The sequence below is a fragment of the Mirounga leonina genome, unplaced genomic scaffold, assembly GCF_011800145.1.
Source record: "Mirounga leonina isolate KUSES-001 unplaced genomic scaffold, KU_Mleo_1.0 Mir_129, whole genome shotgun sequence".
In the NCBI taxonomy this organism is placed as follows: Eukaryota; Metazoa; Chordata; class Mammalia; order Carnivora; family Phocidae; genus Mirounga; species Mirounga leonina.
The window spans coordinates 78,502,626-78,512,560 of NW_023270323.1; the positions used below are offsets into that span (position 1 = coordinate 78,502,626).

At 57.6% G+C, this 9,935-nt stretch overlaps 1 protein-coding gene across 3 annotated transcripts in view; it reads right to left on the reverse strand.

The window, feature by feature from the left end:
- The window catches only part of ACOX3 (acyl-CoA oxidase 3, pristanoyl), a 41,418-nt gene that overhangs the window by 19,726 nt on the left and 11,757 nt on the right, over positions 1-9,935 (reverse strand). For all 3 annotated transcript variants that reach the window (XM_035005387.1, XM_035005386.1, XM_035005388.1), the window contains 4 exons: positions 7,245-7,333; positions 4,051-4,147; positions 2,316-2,498; positions 266-388 (listed from right to left, as the gene is read on the reverse strand). In XM_035005387.1, coding sequence (XP_034861278.1) covers positions 266-388; positions 2,316-2,498; positions 4,051-4,147; positions 7,245-7,333 — 492 coding nt within the window. The remainder of the gene's footprint in view (positions 1-265; positions 389-2,315; positions 2,499-4,050; positions 4,148-7,244; positions 7,334-9,935) is intronic.

A 9,935-nucleotide genomic window follows, 5' to 3' on the forward strand; every position in this document is an offset into this window, starting at 1 on the left:
GACAGCTGAACTCACAGGCTGGAATCGGAGTCATGTCAGCACATCCTTGAGGATCGGGAATATGGACAGTGCCCAAACTGTCCAAATCCCAGTGAGGATTCCAAGAGGCCTGAGCGGGCGGCCACAGCTAGGAGCCGCTCAGAACCCCACAGGGCCGCCACGGATGGACAGACGTTGTTAGGAAAGACAGGCTGAGTCAGTGCTGTTCGACCTCGGTGAGAGTTAATAACAACAAACCTGCGGAGCAAAGAGCATCACCTCTCACCTGCCTGGCGCCTTGGTCTGTCCCCATGAGGCCTTGCTGCAGCTCTGCCAAGTCCAGGAAGAGCGATTTGGAGAAGTGGTCTAAGGCATAGGCGGCGGCCAGATAGGGAAGCAAGCGCCATTGCTACAGGCAAGAAGACGCTCGCGTTAACACATCACACGTCCTGGCGGGAAGCCCACCCCGCCCCCGCGGAGAACAGCCTCCCCCACCCTGCAGAGAAGCCCTCCAGAGGGCCGCTGGCTGTGAGGCCCCAGGAGAGACCAGGGCAACAGGTCAGGAACAGCAGGATGCATGGAACGGGAAGGCCCTCCACCTGACGCGCTTCCGACCCAGCTGGTCCGACCCCTGCCCGGCTCTCACCCAGGGGCGCCGCCTTCTGAGACCCAGCCGGTCCGACCCCTGCCCGGCTCTCACCCAGGGGCGCCGCCTTCTGCGACCCAGCCGGTCCGGCCCCTGCCCGGCTCTCACCCAGGGGCGCTGCCTTCTGCGCACCGCGCTCACCGTCTCCGCACACGGATTCCTGGGGCCTGTCAGCCCACCTCCGACTAAGGAAACCAGCCTACCGCGCAGGCACGCGGGGCGGGACGGATGATAGCTTGTGCTTCCTGTGCCTACCAGGGCTCAGGCAGTCACCCCTCAGCCAGATGGGGAAACTGAGGCTCGCAGGGAGCTGGAAGTCCCCCGAAGGCAGGGGGGCGGTCTCTTGCACATGCACCGCTGCATGGATGGAAGGGGCGTTGAGGAAAAAGCAGGCAAGGGCCCGGGAAGCTGTCACGGCCACCACCGCCACCGCCACCATCTATCGCTTACTGCGTGCTGAAGGCCAGACACCCTGCGGGCTGCTTTCCATGGACTAATGTATTTAATCCTCACAACCAGCCCATAAGCAGGTATTATCAGCTCTAGTTTATTAACAAGGTAGCCAGAACACAGAGAGGTGAGGTACCTCGCCCAAGGGCGCACAGACAGGAGGGTGGAGCGGGGTCAGGAGCCCAAGCACGTGGCTGCAGGGGGCTCTCTGACCGCTGCGCCAGCCTTGACCTCACAAAGGCCACGGGCTTTGTGGTGGAGGGGACAATATGTGCCCCACAGTCATGAACCAGATATCTGCTTCTCCTCATTTATTATTAAAACAGGCTGGCAACCATGGTGAGAAATGTTAGAAAAAACTGGGATTCTGTTACGATTCCCTCAAGCTCTCACTCGAACGCACCTGTGCCTACACAGAGCTCGGCCCAAAAGCGGGCCAGACTTGCGACTGAACTCAGACAGGAACCCCGTTCGACCCTCAATGCCCCCTCGCCACCATGAACTGGGAACAGCAACCCCAGCCCACCTGGTGAAAGCCAAGCGTGTGAGGAGGTGTGAAGGCCAGGTGTGTGAGGAAATCCTGAAGCCCAGGTGTGGAAGGAAGGGCTGAAGGCCAGGTGTGTGAAAAAGGCACGTGAGGAAGTCATAAAGGCCAAGGATGTGAGTTAGTGTGAAGACCAACATGTGTGCGGAAATTTGAAGGCCAAACGTGTGAAGAGTGTGCAGGCCAGGCAGGGTGGAAGGAGTATCGGGAAGTGTTCAAGTCCAGGAAGTGTGAAGGCCAGGCGTGGGATGAAAGGTTGGTAGCATATAAGCACCATGAGCATCCCCTGGGACAGAATGTATCTCCCTTTGCCGGGAGCTAAGCAGCTTCTCGGTGTTGCCGCCTGGGCCCCCCTCTGCCATCCCAGGGGCCTGTCCCCTGAGGACCGGCAGGACGGAGTGTCCCTCCTGCTACTCTGAGTGACGTCACAACGGACAGCCTGAAGGCCCAGCTGCTGGGGCCGGTGATTCCCACGAAGGTCACGTCTCAGGGCCATTCTGAGCGATCGAAGCGCGTGGCCGCGGGCGTGCGAGGCCACCACGAGGCTGCAGCGTGCTCACACACACACGGAGCGAGCGCCTCAGCAGAACGTGCTTCCTCGAGGCCCTTATTTTGGCCACGGACGAGAAGCCTGCGCCCGGCTGCCCGGCGGCTGCTCGGCGGACGGGCGCGGCAGCGGGACGTGCAAAGCCGTACCTGCGTCTGATACTCCAGCACTCGTACCTCCTCCCCGTCCGAGGGCCCAAACTGACACCGAGTGGCTGAGAAACGAAGCGCGATGGAGACGGCCAGCTTTAAGTTCACGATGGCCATGCCCACAATGGCGACCCGGCCCAAGGACAAGGTGCCCAGGGACGCTCCGAAGCGCTGCCGGTCGTCCTGTGGAAGAAAGGTGCGTGGTGATCGTGCGCCGGGCGGCCGGGCGGCCTCAGGGACGGGAGCACAGGGAGGTGGGGCCGGATCACTCCAGCAGCGGCCACAGGGCTCGGCTGCCAGGCCCGTCCCCGGGGCGCCCCCGACCCAGGGCCCCAGGCCAGGGCGGTGGGGCAGGCCGAGCTGCAGCGCTGCGGGGGTCTGAGCTGTGGCCGGCGACGGAGGACGGAGGGGACCGGCCTGCACGAGTCCACCCCTGGCCGCACTCAGGGCACGGGGGCCCCGGGCCGAGGTGCTGCCGCCGCTGCCGACGTCCCGTTCCCGCGCCCCCGCGCCCCGGAATTCCTCCCTCCCCGTGGAAGACAACCTTCCAAGGGCGGTGACGGTCACTGGCTGTGTTCTCACGCCGGGCGTGCTTCTCTGCGGCGGCGGCGGCCATCCTGGCCTCCCTCACCTCTTGCCGCCTCTCCTGCCTTCATTTCTCTTATTAACTGGAATTTTCTTCCCAAGTTACATGCCCTGCGGTACCCGTGCGGCAACCTTGCGAAGGCCGGACACCAGTTCCGACGCCGCCACGCGGCCACGACGTCGTGCTGCATCATCGCTGGGGAATCTGAAGGCTCAGGGAGCAACACCCCGGGGAGTCTGAGCCGCACCCCTCTCTGGACGATCTCAGAGTTTCTCTGTGGAATGTTGTCATTTCTCTACAGCGCTCCACGGGCCCTCCATCGGGTCCTCTTCCCTTCCTCCGTGAGACTTTCCTCATCCTTGCTGCTGCCTTCCCCTGCCCTCACTCCGCTTCAGCCTCTCCTGTGCCTGTGCGGACCCCTCACTTGGGCTTTCCAGCCTCCAGCCTGACCCCCGCTACGCTCATCCCCTCTATCGTGTGCCTTCCGCTCCCTCATTTTCCTACCAGCTTCTAACGAATGGCGACTATTCCCAGTGGGAAGAGACTCGGGCTGCATGTTGCTGACTTCTCTCCTCATCCCTAGTGTCCCTAGCATGCTTGCTTCCAACCCTGCTGTTCCAGCTCCAGTCAGGTGGTGCATGACGTCGGACAGAGTCCTCTGAGACTCATGTGCTCCTGGGGACATGGCCACCCCAGCTGTGAGCTCAGGACCTGCCCCAACGTGGGCCATGGCCATCGTGTGTGTCTACCCCTCAAAAGAATTTAGGGATGCGGTGAGCCCCAGACACCAGAGAACACGGTCACCCCCACTTGGGATGGTCCGCCACGCAGCCTACATCCTTAAGCCCTTTGGGGGAAATAGCACCAGCAAGGGGCAGCCTCCCTAACTAACCCTGGAGAACTGGGGGGTGGGCAGAGGAGTGGACATCCATGGGCAGTTGTCGGCCAGTGTCTTGTCATCTTGCCCAGGACCATGGGGGTGCAGCCGACCCCAAGTGCCACCTTCCTTGTTGGTGGCACTGCCGCCTGAACCAAGAGAGGTCTGCCCCCGGCCAGCCGAGCACAAGCGGTGGGTCTCCAGGCAAGCCCAGGGAGTGTCCTGTGCAGCACTTTCCACCCACGAACTTCCCTAACTGGAGATACCTGTACCTTAAAGGGGGTGACGTAGGTACCCTCAGGGGTGACGTCTCCAATCCGGTTCAGGAGGTCTTGGCGAGGAATTCGAACCTTGTGGAACATGGCAAATCTGTGCAGATATGGCAGGACTTCTGGTTAAACAGGGCTCCGGCCCTGGGGCTTCTCTCCTCTCCCCCGAGAAAGCCAGTCAAAGAAAAGCAAAGGAAAGCTAAAACGGCGACAATCCCCCCCCAAAGAAAGAAAATGGGAGAAGGCACCAGAGATAGGAAATTTCAACACATTTTTCTATCTAAAAAGTAGGTTCAGGAAAACAATGTGGCGTGCATGTGGCGGGGCTCTGTACGGAAGCAAATGGCCATGTACTGGTAACCACGGGGCCAGGTGCCTTACGCCACTGGGGCTAAGGTGAGGAGTCAACGGAAAAGCGGGGGGGCACGCCTGGGTGGCTCAGTCGGTTAAGCGTCTGCCTTCGGCTCAGGTCATGATCCCAGGGTCCTGGGATCGAGTCCCGCATCGGGCTCCCTGCTCCACGGGGAGCCTGCTTCTCCCTCTGCCTCTGTCTCTCTCTCTGTCTCTCATGAATAAATAAATAAAATCTTTAAAAAAAAAAAAAAGAAAAGGGGGGAACTGATTGCTTTAAAGATCAGAATCCTTGGTTCTCACCCTTCGGTCTCATACCAGGATCCACAATACGATGTGAAAAGCTAGCAAACTGAGGTTTGAAAACTCTCACGTCCAACAAAAGAACGGTGTTACCGTATCCATGCTCCGAAGGCACATAGACTCGTTTCTTTTGAAAAGCTAAGAAGACTAGAGGCTCACTCACACGTCGTTATAGATCTCTTGTGCATTAGTAATCAAAGATATTTGTTAGGGTTGTCAGGTTGGGAAAACTTTTTCACAACAGTCTCAGGGACAAGGGTCAAAGGAGCATACAAAGGAATGGATGCTACATAAACTGAGCAAAAACCCCAAACCATCTTAAGAATATTGACAGTTCCCACCTCTGAAACAAATAATGCAATATATGTTAAGAAAAAAAAAAAGAAGAAGAAGAAGGTAGCAGGAGGGGAAGAATGAAGCGGGGGAAATCGGAGGGGTAGACGAACCATGAGAGATGACGGACTCTGAAAAACAAACAGGGTTCTGGAGGGGAGGGAGGTGGGAGGATGGGTTAGCCGGGTGGTGGGTATTGAGGAGGGCACGTTCTGCATGGAGCACTGGGTGTTATGCACAAACAATGAATCATGGAACACTTCATCTAGAACTAATGATGTAATGTATGGGGATTAACATAAGAATAAAAAAAAAATACTGTTAAAGAATATTGACAGTTCCCACAGCAACTCATCTGATTACCAAGAGCACTTTCAATGTCATCCAGAATGTTCTTCTGGCCCACAGGAGGCCACGGTTGAGAGCACAGCGTCACCAAGCCCAAGAGGGGAGCACCCCTCTTTGCTCACACCAGCTCCTGCTCCAATTGCGGTCACCCCAAGATGGGGCCAAGCACCCCATCAGAGCGGGTGTCAGCTCTGCCCGAGGAGGGTCCTGACCTCCCCCTCCATCCGTGTTCATTCAGCCCCCACCGCCTCTGGTCCGGCTCGCTGCGACAATCACCCCTGGGCTCTTTGCAGACCCAGCTCTTCGGCCTGTCCCGCACAGTAGCCTTCCCAAACTGCTGATTGGAGTGGTGACCCTTGCACAAATCCCTTCGACCCCCAGCCCCACCGCCCTCCCTGCCTCCAGCCACGTGGCACCTGCCGTGGCCCTCAACAGGCCCGACTCTCCTGTGATCCCTGCGCAGGCAGCCCTCAGAGCGCTGCCACCTCCTCAGAGGCCCATCGCGATTCTCCTCTCACTCGGCCTGCAGCAGGTACTGGTGGCCCCCAGGCACCACTACAGGGTGGCTCATTCTGTGGCAACGGCCCACTGTCCACGTTCTCACTGAGCCACCTCCTTCTCCTTGGCAGTTTCTGTGGATCTCACTGACCCGTTTACAGTGGGGCCATTGGGCCTGACTCCTGGAAGATGCTTACTAAGAGCCGTGCAGTGGGTGGACAGCGGGTGAGATGCTGTCCCCTGGGTATCACTGATCTCTCCACCATACCCTGGGTCCGGGCCAGCCTTGGGGGAAAGATGCAGCGCACCGTCCAGGACCCCCAGGGAAGAGCAGAGACCCAGGGCTGGGCACAGGGCGGGCTGGAGTAGCCCCTCCCAAATTCCTTGGAAAGCATCTAGAGGATCTGCAGGTGAGGAATGCCGGCCGGCCGCCAGGCCCCTGCCAGCATCCAGGCAAGAGGCCAGCCTCTGCAGGTGGCCCTCCCAAGTCTGAAACAAAGGTCAGCTATAGACCAGCTCCCCTGCGGGCCCCGCTGGGAGCATCTGAGGCCCTGCCCAGGAGCGGCCGCTGCGCCTGGGCCTCCGTGGGGCCGCTCCGACCGGCGCAGTGGAGGCCCCCCAGGCAGTGAGTTCAGATAGCCACTTTTTAAGAACAGCCTGGGTGCCAGCACCCCTGGAGTGTTCCAACTTCTTACTTGAAAGCTGAGGAATGCTTTTTCAAGCACAACTCTGTAAACTCAAAGTGCCCTTTTTAAGGAATGGAAAATCCTCACCCGTTCTTGCCACACGGAGATAGGACAAGTCTGAATGTATTTATACTTGTGAAAATACGCCCTCGAGTTTAACTGAAAGCAAAACTTCACATACCTCTTTTGAGCTGTTCCAGAAACAGTCAGATGGTGGCCAGGCCAGTGGGTGTGTGTGAGACCCGGCGTGCGACATGATGTCTTTGTGTAACATGACGTGTGTGAAACAATGTACGTGAGACACAGGGAGGGTGACACAGGGGTGGGTGACGCGGGGTTGTGACGAGGGGCGTGTGTGTCACACAAGTGTGTGTGATGTGGGGTATGTGAGACACAGGGTGTGAGACGGGTTGTGTATGACATGGGTGGGTGATGCGGGGTTGTGCGTGACACGATGTGGGTGAGACACGGGGTACGTGATGCAGGGTGTGTGAGACACAGCTCCAAGGGGCAGGGGAGGCGTGCACCCCACGGGTGTCTAGGAGGGCCGGGGACAGCGCTGAGGGACCTGGACGGCCCAAGGGCTGACATCAGCGGGCATCTATGTCCTGAGCCAGCAGCCTTGAGTAGCGACCCCACAGAGAACACTGTGACCACGAGGTCAGGGCATACACTCACCCGTTGTCCACACCGTTCAGCCCCAGCTTCTTCCCGATGTCACCAACCATCACCCCTGGCATGGGAAGAAGGGTCTTGGGGTTCCGAATCTGCACAATGCACAGAAAACAACGAAAGGCAACCATTAGGACCTCACAGAAATGAAAACCAATGTGTTAAAAACCCTCAGTGACTGAGCCCCAGACTCCCTTCCTATATCTGTGGGGGAAACTGTCCTCAAAAACGTGACCTTATTTGGAGCTAGGGTCTTCGCAACCGTAATTAAGTGAAGGATCTGGAGATGAGGTCCTCCCAAATGACCCAGGTGGGCCCCAAATCCAATGACAAGTGTCCTATAAGAGAGAAGAGGCGGCCACAGGCCCAGTGACTTGGCGGCCACCAGGGGCTGGACTGCCCCCTGGAGCCTGGGGGCGCGGGGCGGGGGGTGGGGGCTGCCCACACTGGCGTCAGATGCCCGGCCCCCAGCTCTGCGGTGCTGGGCCACTGCGGCCTCGGGTTTACGCGCCAGGCTGCCGCCGGGCCGGGGCGCGTGCGGGAGGAGACAGAGCCTGAGATTAGTCCTGTAGATCTCTGCTCCCTAAGCGGGTTTCCACGAATATACTTTCCCAGACCCTACAGATGTAGCTAGTGGATGGTTCCTGGCCATGGGAGTGCTATGCCAGGGACACGGGGCCACACCCGAGACCAGCGGTACGGCAGCGACTCCCAGCCAGGTGTGAGCCCACACCGCCCCTCGCCGCTGGGGCCGGGTGTCCCGTCTGAGACCCTCTGGCTGTCCGTACTGGAGGGCACCCTGGGCACACAGCGGGTGGAACATGCCCACCGCGCACAGCTCGGCCCCACAAGAGGCTCACCCAGCTCAAAGGTCCACGGCACAGGGCAAGAAACTCTGCTTTAAGGAAACAGTGAGTTTGTGCTATTGGAAGTTTAGCTATTTGCAGAATTGCTTGCTTTCGTTTATTTTGGTGGAACAGCCATCTGATTTGGTTGAATGTCACAATAATGGTATTTCAGATAAAAACAAAGGTTGAAGTCCAAACATAAATGCTCTTTCCCCCTTCCTCATCTTTCAGTAAGCCCCCGTGAAGATTCGGATGCTAACTTTTCATAATATTTTGAAATTAAAAAAAAAACAAAGCTGGAAAGGAAGTGCATGTGGAGAGAAGACGCACTGAAAGAAAACAGGTTGGCACTTTTCGAGGAATTGCAGAGAGGAACAGTGGGGGCAAGTCCCGGTTCACGTGGAAATCGATGACCATGCAGTTGCCACAAATCCCGAACTAACCTCCCAGTCAAGGAAAGGGAGCGGACCAATGCCCAAAGCGGAACTAGTTAACGTCACACTTATCACAAATAAATGTGACCGTGTCCATTTACAATTTGTGAGGTCTGCCAACCTGACCTGAGCAAACAAACCTGTGAAAAATCACAGCCCTCCACCAGATCGGCTACGACCCGTAGCATGCGTCGCATCTCTGACTCTGGTGAGTCCTCGTTTCACGCTCTCCTCAATGAGGACGGGGACACACGCCACCCACGAGCCCTCGCTTGGCGCACGCTAGGCACGCAGAAATGTCCTGCTGGATGGAGGGGCGACACGGTCCCGCCGGAGAGTGAAACACCACGGATCTCTCGACTAAAGGGCCGGAAACTCTGAACAAAGTGAATGCTAGCCCAGTCTCCACAAGAAGTTCACTTCAGGTACAAGCCTGTACTCACAGAAGCAGTGCATGGCGGCCGGAGGTCATGAAAAGCGACATTTGGGCTTCAGCGGCTCAAATGTGAACTGAAGATAAGGACACGAGCAACAAGGCGGAAAGGGACCAACCAGACTTCACTGAAATTAAAACCCTTCGTGCCTTGAAGGACACAAACAAGAAAACAGAAAGACAACCTATGGAATGAGAGAAAATCATCTATCGGATGAGGGTTGAGTCTCCGGGACACGTGAAGAGCTCTCAGAACTCAACAGTAAGAAGACAAACCACCCGATTCAGAGCTGGATGGAGAGGCACTGATGGACGACAGCCTGGCCACGCGACGGGAGGACCGTGAGCCACAGCCCACAGCGAGCGGTGCAGGAAGGCAAGCAAGCACCCAGTGGCAACAGGCCAGGGCTCGATCGGTGACTGTCAGCGTCCCTCGTTTCTGTCCTGCTAACCAGCCTAGGACCAACCTGACGAAGCCCAGCCCGATCCCCTGACCAGGCTCAGGACTGCCCCAGACTCCCGAGGGATGGTGGCCGCCCCCCTGCTTCAGCCAGCTCTGGGCAAACAGCCTTTGCCTTTCCCTTGGGTAGGTGAGTGGGGGTGGGCTTAGCGTAGTTCCATAGGGCAAAGGACTTGAACAGACATTTCTCCAAAGAAAATACACGAGCGGCCAACCGGCACATGAAGAGCAGCTCAACGTCATAGGTCATTACGAAAATGCAAACCAAAAGCACAACAAATACCAACTCATGCCCACCAGTGTGCTTATTTAACAAAAAGGAAAATATGTATCAGGGAGGTTCTGAAGAACCTGGGACCCTCATACACCGCAGATGAGAATACAAATTGGTGGGAAGTGTGGAAAGCAGTATGGCAATTCCTCAAAAAGTTAAGCACCGCATCACCATAGGACTCAGCAAGTCCGCTCCTGGGCGTCTACCCAGAAGAACGGAAACAGGGGTTCAAACAGACCCCTGCCCGT